Genomic DNA, 23,617 nt, shown 5'->3' on the forward strand with positions numbered 1-23,617 from the left:
CTTCATTCCCCTCTTTTCCTATTTTTTCTTTCCTGCCCTCTTCCCACCTTCCCTTCTTTTTCTTTTTCTTTCCTCTTTCCCTTTCTCCTTTCCTGTCCCTTCTTGCATACTCAAATGCAAAGGGGGAAGTATTTCTCTTTTTGTTTTGTTTTTAGTTTGTTTTGATAGCACTCAGCAAAAACAGTTTGGGGGTACGTGCAGTCCCCTGAGTTCTGTTATCAGCAGCAATGGTGTCCTGCAGCTCTGTGCCAGTGAAAATGGAGCTCGGGAGGCCACACGCAACACACACCCCCAGTTTCATTTTTTTCCTGGCAGAGGCACTGCAGGCAGTCCTTTGCTATTTCCAGGCCAGCCCCGCGGGCCCGATCTAAGCATCATAGGGGCCGGATTTGGCCTGCAGGCTTTGAGTTTTACACCCCTGATGTAGAGCATTTTAGAATTGGTTAGTCTTCAACAACAAACTTAAATTTCAGATAACGTAACAACTGCTAAAGTAGATTTTTTTTAAGTGATTTTATTTATTATAATGAATAAGAATTTATTATATTCATAATCTATTATTACAACTAAGCATAGAACAGATACTATAGAACAATAATTGAAACACTCATTTACTATAATGAGTCTGACTAATATAAAATGACCTTATAAAGTATGACATATAATAATAACCCCTATGTCAGAAGTCCTCACTGCTTTTGTAGCCAGGAACTTGTTTCGTGTAAGACAATTTTTCCAGAGACGTGGAACACCTACCTATCCGTCGTACTCCTATGAGAATCTAATGCCTGATGATCTGAGGTGAAATTAAGGTGGTGATGCTAGCATTGGGGAGCAGCTGCAAATACAGATGGAGCTTCACTCACTTGCCTCCAGTTGTACATCCTGGTTCCTAACAATGCCCAGGGGTTGGAGACCATGCCCTAAATGATCAAAGAAATTTCAGAGGAGCCTAGAAAAAAGATGTTTTCCATTTTTTTCTTCATAATTGCTTTCAGAGTTTACAAAAATTGTTTTCTCAGATTTTTATGTAGAGCTTTATATGTAATTATGTATGTACATGCTAGATAACTCCTTAAAAAAAACCCTACAGGTTGTTAATTACATTGATAAGAACTAAAATGTTAATGATTCAAGATTATACGTTATACTGATTTCTGTGTTCTTCTAGAATGTTAATTCATAACAATATTTTATTTTGACTTTTCTGTCTATACAGTGGATTATTGTTGTTTACGTTAATAGAGCATATGCATCACTTCATATATAAAATTTGCCACATACATGGCAGTATCATGTTAGAACATGGAGCAATAATATATTTTTCAAACTTGTTTCTCATTATCTTTTAGTAAAAAGTAGCTAATAAAATAGGTTAATTGTGTCTCTGACTACAGGGTATTCACAAGTTAATAAAATAGAGATGTAAATAAACATGTATGGGTTACCAGTTGCTGATATTCTTGTGATTAAAAATCTGGTTAATAATCTGTGATAATCTTGTATTCAGATTGAGGCAATTGCCAGAAGCTTGACAATAATTGCAACAAATATTTTACACCTTTGGAAAAGAGGTAATCTTGCTTAAATTTCATAAACTTTGACCAGCTTTTCAAGATCATTTATTTAGCTGCTGCATTTTGACTACACAAATAAAAATAACCATTTAATGGCAAGGAAGGGATAGAAAAGGAACTCTTTGTAAGGAATAAAAAAAAAGAAGTTGAGCATTGTGCATGCCAGTTGGAAAATGTTTTTCATGCAGTAGGTGACAGGTGAGGCTGGAATTTCATCTGAGGGAACCATAATAAAGTAATGGCCTTTCAAATATGTATGTGTGTGCATATAATGTTTAATAGTAGAGTAAAAAGAAACACCCACAAAAATTAGAGTAATGGTTTTATAGTGAGAAAAGAATCCACATTCTCAAATAAAATAAACATAAGAAAAAGGGGGAAAATCCATATAAAATCACTATTATTAATGTAGAATTAATTCAGTCCTTTAACTTACTATATTTAGATCACATGGAAAAATATTGCTGCATTTCTCAGTTTTAAACCATAAAGCCATTTGAGAAACAGAAGAGAAAAAATGTTGAAAAATGAATTCAAGAAGTAAAGTTCATGTTTTTTGTTATTTAGACCCATTTATATTCTAAATTTGAATATTTCAATTATTTTTCCCCATCAAATATATAACTAAGTTTTACTTTTTAATTTCTTATAAAATTAAGCTGTTGTTTTCTCTTAAAATGTGGTACCACTTAAAGAAGATAAAATTTCAGATAGCTTGGTGGCTGCTAACACATCTGGGAACATTGTTGAGTTAATACAATAGTTCATTTAGTGACCGTTCAAAATGTAATCATCGAACTGGTAGTAACACCGGTTGAATCCCACCCCTGATATATAATTTGTAATTAAATCACAGCCTTTTATTATGCCTAGCAGTCTTCAAAACAGAAAACAAATATCTTGATTTTAAAAAAACCTAGATCCTAATATTTTTGAAGATTTCAAAGGTATGCATGTTTTCCAAATGGGTTCAGAGAGAAATAAAGGCAGAAGTCTCATTCCACAAAAATATAATTGTTAAAATAAAGGCCCCATGATAGAGGCAGGAAAGTATTTCTGAGATGAGAGATCCCTGGCAAGAAATCGGCTGAACCTGTTAAAAATTGGAAAGAATGGTTTGGGGAGATACTGATCTACAGGAGGTCAAACTAAATGATGTAGGATAACGAAGTCCACAAAAATAGTTCTATGCTAAGAACTAAAATGGGGTTGAAGGGTATGTAGAGAATGCAGAGACTTCTAGTAAGGAATACATAAATACAGAAAAGAACAGGTCAAGTTATGTGACACAAGGGTTTCAATGACTTTACACAAATGCATATAATGCATATAATGTATGGACATATTTTAAGAAATACATTTCTTACTGCAGAAGACAAATGAGATTTAGTAGGTATTGCTGAAACTTGAGAAATGATGGAGAATGTAGATGATGTTACATCTTTTATCCTTCCCTCCCACATATTAAGGCTGCTGGTACTATTATGCTGACCTATGAACTGTTTTCCATCCTCCCCCCACAATCTTAAACATAACCCTTGAAGTTCTCTATCTATAACATTTGGCCAATATATAAAAAGACATTCAAGAATCAATCTTTTGGGCTGTGTAATACTGATAACAGTATGCCATTGAACTTCCTTATGTAGAAGTCTTTGAAATATAATGGAACTCTTCTTTATTTTGGATTGCTTCCATTTTATATGTTCAAAGAGCTCTTTTCTTTTCATAGTAGGCCAAATGCCAAGCTTTTTCTCTGAGAAGCTCCCCTAACAAGTTTAAATCAGTACAAATGGGAACAGAAGTTAGAAAAAGTATAGGGAAATCTTTATTTTCTCTTTTCTTCCAAATATGGCAGAAAGCAAAATAAAATATTGTAACTGTGTATTTTAGGCAAAATGGCTAGCAATGACCCAATCTCTTACAAGTCTAAGAAATTGTCTAAGAAATTATGTAAAAAAATTAGGTGAATACTTGCTTTTTATCAATTATCTCCAAATAGGACTAGAAATACATTCAAGCTTGGGCATCATTCTATTTAACAACTACAAAGGGCACTCCAAAGAGTGATAAAAAGGGCACAAAAGATTAGCGGATGTCCTCTTCCCTCATTGGAGGATTTGTACAACATGGGATGTAGAAGGAAGATATAAAAGATCTTGAGAGACCCTTCGCATCCAGGCTACTCGTTGTTTGAGATCCTACCATCAGGAAGACGATACAGAGTGCTGAAAGCCAGGACAAGTAGATTTAAACATAGCTTTTACCCAAGTGCTGTGATCAGGTTAAATGCAGAGTTATGAATCTGGTGGTCTTAACATATATATATCCTGGTTGTACAGTTTTTAATTGTTATTTGTTTTAATTTGTTTTATATTGTTATTTGTATATGTCTTTTGGTGTTGTTCAGTTGTATGTTGTGAAAGAGCACCTTATTTCGTTCTCAGGTTTCTGAGTACAATGACAATAAATTTATCTACATCCTTACACAAGCCAGAATGACCAGTCTGCACTATAGAACTCTTTATATACTGAAAAACTGACACATAAAAATATAAATCATTTCAGCTGTTAATACACACTAATTCATATCAGGACAGAGGAGGCTCTTATCCCCATTTCTGGGGTTTTTCTAGAAATCAGAATTTTGACACTACAATTGCAGTCACAAAATCATTAACAACAGTGGTAGGATTGGAATAACTTAACTGGTTCTCTGGCTGGGTAGGTATGGTTGGTTGGTCATGTGACTGGGTAGGTGACATCACTTATCACACCCAGCTCCACCTCCAGGCCAGTTGCCTCAAAGGCAGAGATAGAATTTAGCCAGTTGGGCCCTGCCCCTACCTGTTTTTCAGCCTGTTTTTAGCCGTCTTTTTGGCCATTTTCAGGCTATTTTGGAGCAGTTTTCAGGTTGCTTTCAGGCTAAAAACCAAAGAGGGGCAGGCCTAGCCAGTGGTGGGATTTGCTGGTTTGCTGAACCAGTTCACTCAAACCAGTGAACAGCCCACCTCTGATTAACAGCTTTGATCAGTTTAGCTTTGAAAAGGAATGGGTTATTTGAAAATGCCATTCAAAAAAAGGTTGCAAATAGTCTTCAATATAAACATAGTTGGGTACGTGGATATAGATTTGATTTGATGACATGCCATATTCTGAATTTCTACGGGAGTTCCAGTTTGAACATGGATCAGTAGAAGCCAAATTATAGCAGTAATTTTGTCAACGAAGCCAGGCTGCTCAAACATGTTGGGATGTGGTTTGTTGACCAGCTATTCAGAGACAGAAAATTAAGCTAAACATCAACCAGTTCTTTCTTTTGAAATTAATAATGGATTTATTATTTGATTCAAAATATAACTTGCTAAGAAAGATCAGGGCATCACTGAATTGAAGGCGTGATAGCTGATGTACTGGACAACCAGTTACCAAGCAACTTTCATCCTGGTTTCATAAAAGATTAATCTTAATATTATTTCATTTTATTATGCTAAATTGTTAAACATAATAAACTAATAATTTTAAATTAAAACATAAATTTATATTAATTTTGAAAAGTCTAAATTAATGTAGCTATATAGGATCAAGACAATCTCAAGATTGATAGGCAGAGTAATAAAAAGAAAATAGAGGGAAAAGCCTGAAAATTATTTTACAGGTAGCTACAAAGCTACAAACATATTATTTGAAAGTCTTCTTTCTTGTCCTATTGCTAAAAAAAAAAAAAAAGACTATTTCAAACATTGCCAATACAACTATGCTACTTCATGTATGGAATTTTTCAGTAATGAGCAAAGTGTATTCAGTATTTTGGTTCTGTTACCTTAAAAGTTTAAAACAAATATACACACACATGTATATATACAGATAGATGGATGCGTGGATGGATGGATAGACATAGATATACTGTACTCATTTCTATGTTCATTTCCCATATTACCTTTTCCTGTCATATTTGCAATTTTATCAATCCTTATTTTATTAATTTAAAATTGTCCCTCCTGGTTTCTCAATCACCTTATAAATCATTTATACATTACAAAAATATTGATCTAATCAATTAATTATAGCAACTGATATTAATCTTTCCATAATGGTTCTTATTTCATCATCTTCCACCTTTTCTTATACATCGCTAATCATCAGTTAATATATGATATTGTTATTATAAATTCCCAATTTCGTATTTATTCCATTAAATTTCATGTAGAGTATAGCAATAATTCTTTAGTAACAGGAAAGAGAGAAAAAAAAAGAAATAAACTAAAAAGAAAAAATCATATCAGTTACATACTATTTTCAGTACTTATTCATATATATCACAACATATTACCTTGTGGAATCTTCTTCCTATCCTCTTTTTTTTTCACCCATTGTCTCTCGCTCTTTTAACAATGTAATTTCTTTTCATCCTTGTTTGCTTCCTGTTTCTTTTTATTTTCTGGTCCTTTCCTGTAATTCCCTTTTTCCCCATTCTTATTCATCTCCATTTCTCATTCCAATTATTAACTTTTTTTCCCTCCCTCCCTCCCTCTTTTGATTTTTCTTTTGAACTTCCCATTTCAGCTCTTTCCTTTTCCTTTTTTCCATTTTCTGAACCATTTTCCCTTTTATTACACATCAGACCACACATTTTTAATTGTAATTCCTTTTTCCCCCTGCTTAAAAAATTGTTGATCCATTTGTTCTTCAACGCTGGCTTCTTCTTTGTTAAACTCCTCCCCCTCTGGTTTACTTTGTTCTTCTACAAGCTGGGTCACCATTTCTAATTTCTATAATACATAATCCCATATTTCAAATTAATTTTCATCATTTCCCTTATATCTTGCAAATCCGACCTCATTTCAACAAATAATTACTCCATTGTATCTTATCCTTTTTTCCTTTTCTTTCCTCTTCCTTAATAGATGTATTCAGTCCCAAAATCCAGTATATTATTTCAGTCAGTGTCTTTTAAGTTTATTTTCAACAATCAATGTCCTTAAGTCTTTGTTCCAAAACTTCAAGTAGGCCCTTTCTCAACAGTTTCCCACAATCACCGGGTGATTCTGTGTCAGTATTTTCAAGTATCTTCCCCTTTGTAGTATTCTAATGTCACTTTCCAGGTTTTTTACTTTTTATAATGGAGTTCCTTTTACTTTCTTTTAAGTTCCAAAGTCCAATTTCTTAGAAAGACCAAGCACCTTTTTAAAAAAAGGTCACTGAAGTTTTTCCTGTACCATCAGGTGGAGCTCTTGAGCCTTTTCCACAGTCCACTCCTTTCTTAACTTTAGCTTTCTTTGTTAAATATAGTACTTTTATTAAATTCGCTAATTTCAATCATTAGCTATTATTTCTTTTCATTTCAACACACTCAATTTCAGCATTTAGTTATGCCCTTTATGTGCCAATAATCCAACAGTTGTCCAGTTTAACCTTTGTTATGTTCAAATATTTTACTTTAAATTTTCTCCTCCAAATTAATCCAATACAATAATTCAAGCCAATTTTATAAAATCCAATTTCCTTCTCACTTCCTTTGGCTGCAGCTTCCACACACTTTCCAATATAGTCCTTTATTTTTAATACTGGGGTACCTCAAAATCCATGCGTTTTGCCTGGTTCACACTCCGCTTGCTACTTCTCCTCTCCAGCACCGTCTTAGTTTCCCGGGTTGTTCTTCGTCGTGGCCATTTTAAGACCACCACTACCACTTGCCTTTGGAAGGGTTTTTCCTGTCAGGGTGGGGAGTTGCAGCTCTCCTCAACCGTCCAGGCAATTCCCTCTCTCTTCACCACTCTCCAGGGTGGTTCTGGTCCTGATTAGGACCCTCCAGCAAGTTAGCTTGAAGCGAAACTGCACAAGATTGTGGACTCTGATGATGAGCAAACTGGAAGCCCATTACCTATTTTTCCAATACAAAAGGCAGTCAACAATATTATTATGCAAAATTTAAAAATTAAAAACTAATTATAGAATAAGTTATATTAATAGGCTCAATTCTCACAAAAGTGTGGAACATGCACACAAAATAATAGAGAAAAATAGAATCCTAATGATTTCAGAAGGAAAAGTTTGACATAATTGAAATCTGTGTCTTTAAATATTCATAATTTTTCATTTCATTTGTGTACTGTATATATTTAAAGCGTTTTTGTATGGGGGTGTGTGAAATGTATTCCAAGTACTTCACAGCCTAGTTTAAGAGAAATAAAAATTAACATATACAGTATATATATCATACAGAAATACTTGTGGTGTTATTTGCCAGTATCCTGATAGAGTATTTTCCAGATAATAAACTGAAATGAGGATGTGGGAGAAGTATATATATATTGAATCCAGAAAATAGTATTTTTGGATCACCCTATTCTTCTTCCCTTATATGAATTCAAAGATGGTATCATTTCTTCTTATTTGAAAAAGCATCAAATCTTTTTAATAAAATGAGATAGGATGGGCAGAATCTTGATTGTAGCAAAAATACTGGAGTATATAATTTTGTTTCTTTAATCATTTGCTCTGATTGAAATTGGTTATCTTTAAGATATCTTACTAAGAAAAAAAATAGCCTTCATTAACTTTATTATATCTAAAATAATAGTGGACATGTTGGCATTTTTTATTAAATTCATTTTGGATATTATTTTTTCTTTCTTTAGGAATGATTTGCTGATGGTATGTCGCCAACTGAACATGGAAGAATCTGTGATTGAGATAATGCATCAGCTTGGTGCAGATGAACATGGAAAAATTTCCTTTCAAGATTTCATACGATGTCGTATGCAGCTTGTGCGAGAAATCAGGAAGGAAGAAGTGGAACTTTCTGTGAAATTGGATGACCCATGTAAAAAAAAAACATTAAGGGATAGAGTAGCTTCATGGCCAACCAGCAGCAATAACAGTTTAGGTCAGTGTGGTTTAATTATATATATTACCTAAAAGTCCAACATAATTAGGAAGATTAACTACAATATTTATATGTTTAATTTATTTTAAAAGATTGATGGAGAATCAAATATTTTGAAATCTGGTTCAAAGTCCAATATGAAATAGTTACCACTATACTTGCAATATTATCTATATTGCAAATTATGCTGATTGCCTTTAAATTATTACTAACTAAAAACTCTAAAGATAAAATACTATCTTTTGTATGTTCCTAAGAATCAGTCTGTTGCAGGTATAGTATATTAGAAAACACTAGACGTATCTGGAGTTTTGAAAACATAAGCATTGTTTTAAAGTAACTGCCTTAGTGGTCATCGCAGTCTTAAATCATTCCTTGGCTAGAAGGTACTGTATTATTCTGAGTATAAGATGCTCTGAAATATAAGACGCACCTAGCTTTTGGGGAGGAAAACAAGAAAAAAAAACTGCCTCCCAGCTTTCCTCCTTGCAGCAAACAGCAAATTGCCTGGTCAGCTTCAGCACAGCCTGATTAGCACAAGCAGCTGATTGTTGGTTGGATCAGTCTCCCAACGATCAGCTATTTCAGGCTGTAGGGATCGCCATCACCTATTGCCGCCCCTGCACGCCCCATTTTCGACCTCTACATCTAGTTTTCAGCCATTCTAGGCAGCAGGGATAGGACCAGGTCAAAAATGGGGCACGCGGAGGCCAAAAACAGAGCGTGCGGAGGCCAAAAATGGGATTTGGAGACCAAAAATGGGGCATGCAGAAGTGACAATAGGCGATGGCAATTCCTGCAGCCTGAAACAGCTGATCGTCAGGAGACTGATCCAACCAACAATCATCTGCTTGTGCTAATCGGGCTGTGCTGAAGCTGACCAGGCTGTTTGCTGCAAGGAAGTAAATTGCTGGGTGGCAGCGACCGAAGGATGGGGGCCAACGTGGTGGGGCTTAAGCAACATTCACTATATAAGACGCACAGATATTTCCACCCACATTTGGGAGGGAAAAGTGTGTCTTATACACTGAAAAATATGGTATATTGAAATTCCACCCTACAAGTATTTCTCGTCTTCCAGTATGATCCCATATCATTCTGTTCAAGACAGCAGTTCTGTTCAAAAATGAAATCCTGTACAAGGTTACTCAGACTTTCTTCTGTATTTAATGATGTTTGTTCATTTCTGTGTTCAATACTTTGGAGCATTTGTAAACATGACATATCACAATTATCAATTTGAAAATATTAAGCAAATATCTGGAAGGAGAGATATCTGGCTAAATACATTTCCGAAGTAATGGGCTACAATTTTCTAAATTTTTTAAAAGACCAACTCTGAGTATAGGCATGGCGTAGAAATGTCCTTGCACATAGATATTACACTTGAAGCCTGTCCTTTAAGATGCTATCTTTTTATTTATTTAATATGAGGGGTTTCTTTTAGATACACACCACCAGTATAGATAATATTTTTATCTATCCTGTGTGGCTACTATTACAAAAAAAAGCTCTTATTTATTCTCACTTAACACCTATCTTTAAACCTATACCAGTCTATACCAGGGCTGTCATACTCCCAGGCCCTGGGCCGGATGTGTCATGCGCTGGCCACGCCCATGCCCAGTTTAGCAAAGTGGGGGGAAGTCCCGATATATTACATGACACCACCATGACGACATGAGTTTGACAGCCCTGGTCTACACTATACAATTCCTATACTGATCTCTATGACTTCTGTATGTGCATATCTAATAATCCTTAGAATCCTATATCAATTCTCTTTTTCTTCTTGTTGCAAAGTCTTTAGCTGCTATTTAGTCAACTTCTTGCCAATTGCTGCTGAAGCATTGGCTTTGTATAGTCATTGGGGGAGGCAAAAAAAGGTGATTTTAACAGCTACTGGCTGGTGTAGACTGTAACCATCTGTGCTGGAACAGAGATACTGCCTGGCTCCCCTTTCTCTTTCAAGAATTCTGCTATTGGTTTGTTGGATATCTATCCCCACTTCTCCTTCACAGGTGTCTACTATGCTACATTTTATCTTGGCAACTGCTCCACATTTGTGCCTGCAATTTCTCCCAATACTTCTGGTCTCCTATACAATAAGAAACTCCTTCCAATGTGCATCATACTCCTGTGTTAACAGTGTTTTCCTTTGTGATGAAAATACTTCCCTAGTGAGAAAAGTTAACAAAGGAAAGGAAGAGGTTGAAATGACTGCATCAAGGATCATCTTCCATAGTGTGGTTTCAAGAAATTTGTAGTAGAAGTGTTAATTCTTAAAAGATACGATTTTGGTGATCCTGGATTATTTTTTTTACTAGTCTCTGTTATCTTCTATTTGATAACCCGAGGCAATTTCATTTCTACTTTGTATGAAAATTATACCTTTTACCTTCCTACATAGCCTATATGTATTCTGGCAAGTGGCAACAACACCAATGATGAGAAACCTGTGAATTTCAAAAGTTGCTGAAATAGGACTTCCAGACCTTATAGCTAGTATGGTTAATATGAACAATGCTGGGAGATTTGAACTGAAGAACATCTACAGAACTCCATGTTTCTTGCCTAGGTTATATATCTCAAAACAGTACACCAGGAAGGAGAAAAGTATATTCCCTACATAATACCATGTAGTTTCTATTTCCCTTAGTTCTATATAAAATATAAGCATCAAGTTCTCTAATGAATTTTTTATTTAAAAAAATCTTTCACATAATGAAATGTCTATTTAAATTCTGTTAAAACATCATAATTTTGACATTGCTTATTTAATGTATAAAGAATTGGCAGTACAAATTGAAGAATTACTTATTACTTATTTTTTTTCCATCCTTTTAAAACTAGTTAATAAAATAATCAGATTCTAATCCTGTTGTTTTCCATTTGCTTTATAAAAATAGCTTGAGGCATTAAAATGCACCTTGAAAATAAACCAATCAGTTTTTGGGTAGTTTCTATTTTTATTAATGAGATTTCTATGCTGCCCCATTTCAGATTGATTTAGCAATGTACTGGTGGGGGTGGGGGGGAACACATTAAAAATGAAGAAAGGCAAAGCAAAGAAGAGATAACTTGTCACAGTAACAAGTTTTGCATGTAAATGAAGCTATTGTTTGTATTATGCATTTGGTTCTGCTTCCAAAGCTTCTGTTGGCTGGTCTTGGTGTTATCCTACATGGCATACTGTTATGGATGGATGGATGGATGGATGGATGGATGGATGGATGGAATATAAATAAAAGTGGAGGACTCTTGTATGCATCAGATCTTACTGGGGACATGTCATATTATATAAATGATAAGTTAATATTTTCTGCTGGCTTTTCTTTTGTTCTTATTAGAAGAAGTCTTACAAAGTCTGGTAAAAAGCTCCTAAGAGATTGGAGAAGTGCAAAAGATTGGGAATCCAAAGCTTTTTCATCCTTTTCTTTTTCCTCCACATTTGGGGTATGTGCTTGTCACCATCGATGAGTTCCAGCTGTGTAATCTGGCAGAGAGGAGAAAACGGATTTATTTATATGTTAGATGTTTAATCTGCCTTTATTGTATTAAAAGTAACTCAAGGCATCCTTCCTCCTATTTTTCCTATAAAAACAACCCAATGAGGTAGATTGGGCTGAGAGAGAGGGAGTGGCCCAAGTTCATCCAGTTGGCTTTTCCATAAGACAGGATTAGAACTCAGTCTTTGTTTTCTAGTCTGGTATCTTAACCACTAGACCAGTGATAGCTAACCTTTTCCACGTTGCGTGCCAAAAGTGCGCTCACGTGCGCATGCTCACGTGCTTGCACCCATGATGCAATGTGCTCACGACTCCCTGGTCCCCTGTGCATGTGCACGTGACCCCCCACCTCTGCGTATGCTCACACAACCCCCCCCGCATGCCATGTGCTTCTGCGCATGCGTGCATGTCTCCCATATGCGCATTCCCCCTGCGCATGCACGGCAGATACCCAACAATCAGCTGGTTGGCGGGGGGCACACACATACGCAATGGGGCTCTTCTGGACAATCTCGCGTGCTGGCAGAAGTGGCTCTGCATGCGACTTCCTGCATACATGCCATAGGTTCACCATCACTAGACCAAATTGATGTAGCTGAATGATTGATGTAGCCAATACTCTCCAATCAGTGTAAAGAAAGGAAAGGAAAGGGGAGAGGGAGAAAGAAGGAAAGCTTTGCTTCCCCCTTTCTTTCATTTTTCCAGAAAAGATCCCAAAACATTTTGGTTTTGTAGGTGTATTGGGAATGTATTTCAGAATAGCTGCAAGGAGATGCCTGAACATTCATATAATGGCTACAATGGCTACATGACTAATAAATAAAAATCATTTTATTAGAAGCTGTCTTGGTGCTCTCTAATGCTACTAACTTCCAATTTACTCTAGGCTTTCTTTCCAGGATAATGGACATACTTTCTACCTTTCTGGAAAGTACTGAACTATAGGTAACCGCCACTTTGATTTAAGGTAAATACATATGCTTCTGTCCATGAGAACTGACACAATAATTCATAAATCGTTTGTAAACAAGTAACAATCTATCTCATCTTTTATCATTAAGTAATATATTTGCACCAAATAGTTTACTTTCTGCAGTATTTTTACAACAGATGAAATAAAAGAGCTACAGAGTTTACTGGTAAAAAATTCTTTTTATTTTTCTTTACTTCACAATATTTATCAAAATATTTTTCATAATTTAAAGAGAATTATTTTTTTATCCAACATGGCAGAAATCATATTTATCAAAGAGTGAAGCTAAAGTAAATTCAAGATGATACTGTCCCAAGAAAAGAAGAATAGACATAAAAAAAAAACTCACATAACTCCATTACCATATTCTGAATGAATCAGAGACGTTTTTCCTATTTCATACAGTAGTTAAGTTATTGGGAAAGCCTACATTTCATTTCTTTCAACAATTGCACAGTTAAAAGTTCAGTGAAAACAGTGTGGGTTCAATGAAACTACAAAGCCAGCATTTCTAATAATTTCCTGTAGAATCCTCTTTGTATAATCTAGGATAGTGGACATAGTTTTACTTTTGTATTGTGTTAGTTTCTTTTTCAGCAGTTAAATACTTTTCAATGAATACACTTTGAGTGAATTGTATTTTATTGATGCACCAGTGCAGCTGTACTTGAAAGTAATTAACATTATGTGAAGCAAAATAACCATTATGCATGGAATTCAATAAAGATTTTGGCCTTTAACTCCTGCCTCAGCTCAATGTGCTGCAGCTGTTCTTCAATTGTTCAGATGCTGATATAATTAAATGGGTATTATGGTAGTTATGAGTAGAGAAGATGCAGCATGACATTTTCCAACAACACTATACATGCTTGTCTTCCATCTATATTATATTAAAATATCCAGTAATTGGTTTTTGGATCCTAAATGTAAATAAATAATCTTGAGATGTTATGAATACATAGCTAGGGTATCTCAATCGAGGGGTTACAAAGCTTTCTGGTAATAGAGCTGTAGGTTAGAGCAGCCAGAAAATAAAATAAATATATAGTATTTCTCTTGATTATTTGATGATAGTGACAAGTAATCTTTCTCAAAATATCTGGAAACTAGACTGTTTTTCTGCTCAGCTGTCTCTAAAAACAGATTACCAAAGTTTTGTAGATATTATTACGGAAAATTGGAAACCTGTGTCCCTCCAGATATTTCTAAAACCTATAATTCTCAGCATCTATTGCTATGCTGACCAGTTGGTTGAAAATGACCTTGATCCTTTTTAAGAAATGTTAATAGTGTACAACAGCTCAACATTTATGCATTGATTAATTTTTCAGCAATTTTTAAGGTAGGGAATGTTGTACATTTAACATGTAACTGGAATTGGTTATATAATTGTGTATTTGTTTGCTTTATACTCAAATTACATATTTTAGATCTTTTTAAAGTATGGTTTTAAAAAAACCTCACCATAATCTGATTTATCAAGGATAGCTGAGTATTAGCCATTTGAATTTAGAAATTGGAGAGTGAAGAATATTTGTTTGAAATTATTGCATTACTCTTTAAAAATAAATATCTTTTTCTATCCAGGTGCCATTTCTGGAGCTAGAGAGAGTTGGGAATACGATTCTGGAGCTAGAGATCTTCAAAGCCCTGATTTACATAGTTGTTCAACTTTACAAAAGCCATTTGAATATGGTGGGAATACTATGAATCAACAAGTTACCCTTCAAAGATTGCTTACACAGACCTCCAATCTAAGCAATTCAGTTGGAGGAAGTTATCTAGAACTTGTCAACACTGTAAGTACTACTGTTTCAGATTCAATTCTTTAAATTTGTTATATTCCGCCCACTCTCAACTTGGATAGTAATTTGAATCAATTCATAGAGATTATCAGGCAATTACTTTATAAACATGCCATATATGGCTTCAAGCACAGTTTTCTGTAGCTATTTCCTTCCATGTGATAGCTCTAAAGTAATAACCCTATGCTTTTATCAAAGAGACTATTCCCATTTTGGTTTGTTTGGTTTTGTAAATTTGTATCTAGCATTTGTTTTGTTACACATTATTACTATTACTTAAGAAAGACTCTCAAGCGTATATAATTTCAATTTTATTTAATCTTAAATTTTATTTTTATAACTATATCATTGGTGCTTGGAAAAAAATTAAATTTAAACTGGGCAACATGCAACAGAAATCTATGTCATACAGAAATTAATCCATTCCATTATTTAATATTTAATATTATTTTTCTTAAAATATCAGTCTACAAATTCTTGATGTGTAAATATAATAAACCTCTCTACAGAGAACTAGATTTAGGCAAAAATCTTTTTTGTCCTGAATTGAGCAGATTGAACAATTGTTTAGCAATGCTTTGATACTTTATTTAGCGTATGGCAAATACATGGACTTCAAATGTTAATGTCCAGTCCACCCAGCCATTCAAGGACAGGGTGGTCTGTGTTGAAAAAATCAGACATTGGGCTGATGTTAGCTCTTGATGTACATTTGGACACAATGTGATGGATGTTTTGTTGAGGAGTACCACAGTCACACTGAGGAGTAGAGTTTAGTTAATGACAACAGTAAAAAAGACAGAATGAATGTGTCTTTTTTGTCAGGGAAATAATATTAATTATGACAAATGGAAATATATGAATAGAGAGATGTTCTAAAGATGTTTTTAACAACAAAACATCAGTTAAAACCAACTGAGTGGTTAGGTTACAACCAGTTTATAGAAGAGAGGTCAAAGAGATGTTAATACCATAACCTCAAGTAAGGCAGAATTCTTGATCTCAGAAGTTTTAAGATATGCGAACGTCAACTCCCAGAATTCACTGAGTAACACTGAGTAAGTGTTATTATTTTTCCTATCAATGGAAATACTGATAAGAATCTAATCACAGGTGACCATATAAATTGATATAAAGGACAATGTTCATTAAAGCTACTAAGTCTGGAAAAAATACATTAGATTGTTGCATTCATCCATTTTAGTTATTCAGACCTCTCTTGCACATTAAGTCACTTAGTCACTTACTTACTCTTTCATGGACAAGGCATTTCTTGCATCCTATCCTTCATTCTAGTTTTCTTTTAGGGAAAAGAGGCACTTGTCTCATCACTATGTGCATGACACATACTTCTCTGGAGAGGATGACTAGGTTTTGCTAGTCAGGGCTATGCTTATCATTTTGTGGAGCCACAGTAGGTAGAACAATGGTATAGCATAGGTGAAGTTTAAAGTATTTATTTTCACTTCGTCCTGGTAAACTTAGTTAAATCTATTACTAGACTTAACTTGCAGCTTGTGTATATTTTCTCTATCAAAATTCTGCAAACCTGAGGTGCCAGTTTTTATCCAGTGCTGGTAGAGTTCTAGGGGGCATGTAAAAAGGATTAAGAGTCTGCATGTGGTCTATAACTAAGGAAGAGCTTTCCTGAATAGGGGTAAGCTTTTGCTTACCAATTATAATTAAAGTTGGGAACCCTGTAATAAGGCATGACTGTCAAATTACAATGGCAGTTTCAGCAGTCCCAGTTGTTTTTGTTGGGATCATTAGGATTGTTATGAATAGGAATTAGTTGAGGTTGTTGCTGTAGTAGTAACATTCCAGCTGCACAGTAACCTCCCTGACTCCATTTCTGGGCTGTCAGTGGAGTTCCCCAGATTTATGGTTCTTCAACCACCCTTTCTTATGAGTTGGAGTGGCTTGAGTTCATGGTCATCATGACAGCCATGGGCCTATATCAGGTCTATATATCCTAAGCCTGATATGGGCAGTGGTCGCATTCTGCATCTGGTATTTCGGTTGGAACAGTGGTTATGTGTTCTGAAATTGGGGGAGCTCTTGGTTTGTCTCTTGTTATGGTGATATACAGCATAATTGTCTGAAGAAAGGAAGCCTATATAAACAATAGAAAATTTGTTTTAACAGGTGTCAAGATGGCTACATGTTTTCTTTTTTCAGAAAACTGCTGCATGTGTGATTATTATAAGGTGATCGATTTAATATAAACAAAGGAGTGACTAGAGATTTTTAGGAATGTTCTAGTTAGGACCCCTTTTCATGTCTACAAATTACTGTATGGTTCCTATGAGAATGCACCTCAAAATCATTTCTTATAAAAGCATGAATATCAAATTTGACAATTGATGTACATTGTACATCAGTCACACTGTATTGTATAATTGCATAGTGGCCTTTCAACTCTTTCAAATATTATGAAAATAAATAGAAGAAATGTATGAAAGGCTCCTTTGCTTAATAATGAGGAAGAATAGCTTTTTAATAATAATAACAAACCTTGCCTTTTGTGAGAATTATACCACAACACTGTACTACAAAATGAGTCGTTGTTGTACTCCTTTGAATTGCTTCAGTTGAATCTCATTCATTTCACGTTTTTCAGTACTTTTTTCTGTTCAAATGCTAATTGTCTCCATTAAGTGTATTTTTCTAAGTGACTGGCAGAGGGCATACTGTACATAGACTGTATCATTTAAATCTCTTGCTTTACTGCTTTCTTGCTGTATAAAAAGCCATTGCTAATGTTATATTCACTGCAAGCAAAGCCAGGGGTTTTTACATTAAACATGTAAAATATTAACACCATTCAGATTTTTAAATTTAGAAGTTGTATATTTATATTTAAATAGAGTTTTAATTACATTCTAAACATATTTAAGATTTATTTCTATCAAATACAAATGCTACATCCCATCAACAGCCAATTTTTTTCAAAGTTTGTTAACTTTTTAAACTTACATTTCTTTCCCCCCTCCCCAAAGAATGTCATTTAAAGAAGGAGTGGTTAAAGCAGGGAAACCTAAATAGTAGTCTGGCCTTAAATATGGAAGCTAACTGTATGACTTTAGTCAGTCACTCTTTCTCAGGCCCCTAGTGACCTACCGTTTTTGGAAAATGTTTCCATGAAAACTGTAAGGACTTGTTTATGTAGATGCAAACATCTACATAGATGTAGATGTAGACTGACCTGAAAGCAAAAAAAGAACAAAATTTATCAATTATCATAAATTACAAGGCAACTATATAGCTTACTGCAGCCTTCTTCAATCTGCAGCTTTCAAGATATGTTGGGAATATCAATCATGTGCTGACTGGGAATTCTAGCAAATATACTGTAGCTTCAGTGAATTTGGTGATCATAGACAAGGGATGTTCTTGTATTTCCATGGTATATGTTCCCTTATAGATGTTCATTAGAAAACACCAATGCTTTTTAAAGCCACTAACAAATAGCTCCAGACTAATGGAATTTGAAAATAATCTTCTAAATCAGATATGGATGTATCTCTTATCATCAAAACTGGATAGCAACTGTTTTGGGGGAGTAGAAATAAATGATGTGGCTCTCTCTTAGTTCTCCACTGACCCTCCGAGCAACTTTCATGCATATTTTTATGCTCCACTTCCAAAGTTTATTTTTTCTGTTATATTGCTTTGAATGTTTGTGTCCATTTGGCTAGATAACTTCAGTTTGCTGCAGGCTAACATCATCAGTTAATTGGCCAGTTTGCAGTAAAAGCACTTCCCCTTCAACTGAACAGTGCTAATCATACAAGTAAATATTTGTGTATCTTGAAATAGCGCAGTGGTTAATATTTTTAATTACATTTCTTTTGTTTTCTTGAGTAACTAGTTTTTTTCCAAGTTTTTTGTAAATAAATCTAGGGGGTTACTGTTATATAATTCCAATCATCAGTATAAAATGATTTCAGTGTGCTTCTAGCTCCCAAGTACATATCTTTGGCTTACTTGGGAGCTGTAAATCTTTCTATCTCAGGTGATTGGGTCTGGTATTATTTAAACAAAGAAAACAGAGAAACTACCTATTTAAGAAAGGTATGCTTCAAAATTGCACTTTTAAAAAAATCACATTTCCACTCTGGTTTAAACAGATGAAGCTAACATGTTTGAAAACTCTTTCTCTGTACTACTTTTATTTATTTATTTTTTAATTGTTGCTGAATGGTTCCAGATTTTAAATGTGTTAATTAGGTTATATCATTTATGATTAAACTGATATTCATAAATTATATTAGTCAAGTTCCAAATTTTTGCCTTTACTCTCCAGAAAGTTTTTCAGGAAATTCATCTAAATTAAAAAAAGAATTCCCATGTTTCAAAATGCTGGATTCAAATATATCACCAATATTGGATTCACTCCAATACATTTCTTATGTGAGCATGTGCTGTGAGTTACTTTCTTCTGTTTGTGGTTTTTTGACAGTCTATTAAAACATGTGGATAATTTCCTGGATGTGAAGAAAAGAACTTTCAAAGTGGTGAAATTTTTGGAAATCAACTTCTGACCAATATCCAGTCCTTTGTGTGTATCTGTGTGTGTATTTTTATATTAAAATTAATAGTATTTACCTGTCTAGGAGTCACATTATCTGACAGACAAAAACTTTAGTACATTATTACCATGTTGTCTGAATAGCAACATTAGTCATAAGACCAAGCTTTTGTACTATTTACATAGCCCATTTATTCTGTTGATTTTTTAATTCCCTAGTTTGGTTTTACTTGGATTCATTTTTAATCTGAATTTTAGTTTTTAAAAATTCATTAAGTCAATTTTCTTCACTCTGAAAAGTACTGGAAAAACAAAGCATTTACCAAACAATATCGAGATGGTAATGTTTATTTATTCCAGTATTTAAGTGATCTGTATTGAGCAAATTTGATTTGTTTCATAATCAAGTCATTTAGACGCATTAATTAAATAAAACAGTGCTACTCTACTTCAGCATGTTACAAAAAAATCTTAATAAAATGTACAAATGGAACAATGAAAGAACATGTGATTGAAAAAGATTGAAATTCACATTACTAGTACTACTACAGTCATGTCAGGAGCCCTGAAGCACTTCCGGGTTGAAATGATGATCGATGACATCACTGTTGCCCTGGGTACAGCCAGTTGGGGGCTCTTTCATGTTCCCATTAAGTTGCCTACTGAAGTGGTACCTATTTATCTCCTCATGGTTGCCTGCTTTCAGACGGCTATGTCAGCAGCAGCTGGAACATGTGATAGGAGTTCATCCTCTCCCACTGCAGCAGCTGGGTCTCAAATGCAAGCCTGGCGATCGTCAGCCCACCATTCTGTTGTTACTACATTTCACATTATGTTATAGTCTTAAAGAGAACTTCTAAATAATAATGTATTGTTACAATACATTATATTATTATGTTACATGGTCCTTTCCAGTACATATAACCAGAAATCTGTCTAGAATGTATAAAGGTTGTTCAAATAAAGTTTTGGACTATATTACATACAATATACAATTTAAACCTGAGAATCTTTTCTTGGGCCCAATTGTTAAGTAGATGGGAAATATAATCATGGAAGTTTTTCATTATGACAACTTCAATAAGGTTGTTGAATATTGTGATTTTTTTCAGAAAGGTGAAAATATTAAACTTTATCCTCAATGGAGGAGTGGATGGTGAAGATGATGGATGGTCAAATTGATCAGAGAAAGGACAACAACCATATAAATTGCTGGCTGGAAACCCTTTATTGACTTTTTGTGTGAAACTGAAAAAAATGAAACGATGATATGTAGTTTTGAAAATTAGAAAAATAGATAGTAGGAATAATTCTTAATAAAATGTAGCTTTTGTAGAAAAATTGGATTTTCTAAGGTAAATATGAGTATTAAACATTATATATAGTTGAATTGTCAAATGCAACTGAGTGTAAGCACTTAATAATAAGAGATCACAAAATTATTTTTAAATGAAAGCTGACCATTACTTTATAACAAGGCCTACTATGGTAATCAATCAATTACCAGCAAAAGATGATATGTATCTTAGTGAGAAAGCAGTTATAAATCTTAGTGGATCTTACAGTGGTTAATCTTGCCATTTTTATATACTGTGAAGGACAATGAAAAAGGTGACTTCCATTAGATACTGAACATTCTGCTGCCAGTCAGGAATATAGATCTATGAGCTGGCAGACCCACACCCACGAGGGCCACACAAGATGCTACCACCACACCTCCACTTAGAAAGCAGACTCACACTCACACAGATGATGAAACACGACCACGGACCAGAAGTTGTACCACAGCTGCATCACTACCCGCTTCAAACCCCTCCGACCCATACATGAAGCGAACAGACACCCACCATGAAGATGTGGCACGACCACGAACGCGAAGCCAAACAACAAGATCACAGCTCACCAGCTCAAATCCCCCGGCAACTAAGACTAACCTGAGCACAACCAAGCCCCCACCTGAACAGAACACACACCCAGCCAATCAAAACACAGCCAAACCCCCAACCAATCAGAACACAGCCAAACTGCTGTGCCAGAATGGTTTTTTCTTCATTCTGTTGGTTGGGAGTCTTGGTCTGTGTTTATTGGTCTTGAAGTTTGCTGTGTTCTGCTTGAATGATGTTTCTAATATCTTCTGTCTGTTTTGTGGCTTTTTTTGTCTTGATTGGCTGGCAACATTGTGTTCCTGTATTGGAGGCTTTTAGTGCAGCTTGGCTCCAAGTAAATGGACGGCTATCATTTATTAGGAAGCTGGGTTTCATCTGGGTGCCTGGTTGGGGTGTGTTTGAACTGGAGGTATCAGGGGGGATCTGTTAGTGCCCAGGTGTTTGCCTGGCTTGTGGTGTGGAGTTTTTTTGTTTGTGAGTGCAGGCTTCCAAATAATTGACAGTCTGGTGGAGTCATCTCTTCTATTCATGCTTTCAGGTCTTTTTTCAATCTCTATGGCTTCTCTGATAATTCTGTGGCTGGGGTTTTCTATAGTGGCTAGGGTTTTGGTGCCATTGAAGTTGATGCTATGACCTGTTGCTTTCATGTGTTGGACTAGTGAGGAAGTGTGTTCCACCTTTTTTACTGCATTTTTGTGTTCATCCAGGCAGGTACTTATTCTTCTATTGGTCTGTCCAATGTATGTGGCAGGGCATGATGCACAGGGGACTTCATATATGCCTTGGTTTTCCAGGTCAATTTTATCTTTGGGGTTTCTTAGGTTGGCTGCTATTTTTCTGTCTGTTTTGAAGGCAGTCTTGATGTGATGCCTGTGTAGTATCTTACTGATTTTGTCTGTAGTACCTCTTATGTAGGGCAGGACAGCTGTTCCATAGGTCTGTTCATCTTCTAGGTATCCATTATGTCTCAGTGTGTTTTTGTGGATCAAGCTGGTGATTTTGCTTTTGTTGAAGCCGTTAGCTGTCAGTACTTTGGTCAGGGTGCATAGTTCAGTCTTTATGTGTGTCTTGTCTGCCAGGCATTCGGTTCTGGCGATTAGTGTTTTGGCCATGGAGTTTATCTGTGCTGGGTGGTGGTGGGATTGGGTGTTGAGGTAGCGGTTGGTGTGTGTTTTCTTCTGGTATATGGTGTGTCTTAGTGTGCCATCTGTTTTTTTGTAGATTAGTACATCTAGGAATGGTAGTTGTTTGTTTGTTTCTGTTTCCGTGGTGAACTTGATTTTGGGGTGTGTGCTGTTTAGGTGTGTTAGGAAATTGTTTAGGTTTTCTTTTCCATGGGGCCAAATGACAAATGTGTCATCGATGTATCTTAACCATAGTTTGGGTTTGTGGGTGGCATTAGCTAGGGATCTGGATTTGAATTCTTCCATGAACAGGTTTGCAATGATGGCTGACAGTGGTGATCCCATAGGGGCTCCTTCAATTTGCTTGTATCTTTGTCCTTTGTATATGAAATATTTGTTGGTTAAGCAGTGTTCTGCTAGTTCCATGAGGTGTTTAGCTGGTTGGTATTTATTTATGATGATTTCAAGAGTTTCTTTTATCGGGACTTGAGTGAATAGTGAAACCACGTCGAAACTTACAAGCAGATCTTCTTGTTCCACGTGTAGATCTTTGATCATTTCCAAGAAGTGTTATGAGTTTTGTACATGTGAAGCTGCTGCTTCAGCATGGGGCTGTAGCTGCTTTGCTAAGTGTTTAGCTAGGTTTTGTAGTGGTGCTCCTCTGGAGCTGACTATGGGTCTGATACATATACATATATGTGTGTGTGTGTGTGTGTGTATGTATACGTATACGTGTGTAAATGTATATGTGTGTGTGCATGTGTGTATATATATATATATATATATCAATATCTATACTTCACACACACACACACACACACATATATATATATATATGCTATAAAGCTGAAAAAATAGCCAGGCAAGAGGCGATTAATAACATACATACCATAGAAAATTAAGGAATAGGAAATATGCATTTATTTCTACAAAAGGGAATAAAAATTATATTTTCTTTCAATTGTGTTTCCTTACTATTTATCTTAAAAAGATAACAACATAGGCTGAGCAAAATAGGGGAAATTATAAATGGTAGAGGAAGTTGAGGAGACATTTGCAGTATAGTCAAACAAAGTAGGTATCTTGTATATGCGCACTGGGTAAATTTTGACTTCCTCAACAACTATATTACCAGTGAGAGAACTGGAGAAAATCACAGATTTCAAAGACCTGCAAATAGAAGTAGAATGACTGTGGCAAAAGAAAGCACCAGGGGTGGGATGCTACCAGTTTGCCCCGGTTCTATAGAATTGGTAGCTCTGAAGAGCAACAGATACCAAACTGGTTCGGTGTCTGCTGATCTGTTTGGTCCATCCGCCTGCC

The 23,617-nt window shown here is 35.2% G+C and overlaps 1 protein-coding gene across 1 annotated transcript in view; it reads left to right on the plus strand.

Moving 5' to 3' along the window:
- Positions 1–23,617, plus strand: part of MCC (MCC regulator of Wnt signaling pathway) — a 192,959-nt gene that overhangs the window by 10,431 nt on the left and 158,911 nt on the right. Inside the window, exons 2-3 of the mRNA XM_026720032.2 lie at positions 8,219–8,466; positions 14,536–14,747. Coding sequence (XP_026575817.1) covers positions 8,219–8,466; positions 14,536–14,747 — 460 coding nt within the window. The remainder of the gene's footprint in view (positions 1–8,218; positions 8,467–14,535; positions 14,748–23,617) is intronic.

This window comes from Pseudonaja textilis, chromosome 2 (assembly GCF_049901715.1).
Source record: "Pseudonaja textilis isolate UNSWEBS1 chromosome 2, rPseTex1.2, whole genome shotgun sequence".
Taxonomy (NCBI): Eukaryota; Metazoa; Chordata; class Lepidosauria; order Squamata; family Elapidae; genus Pseudonaja; species Pseudonaja textilis.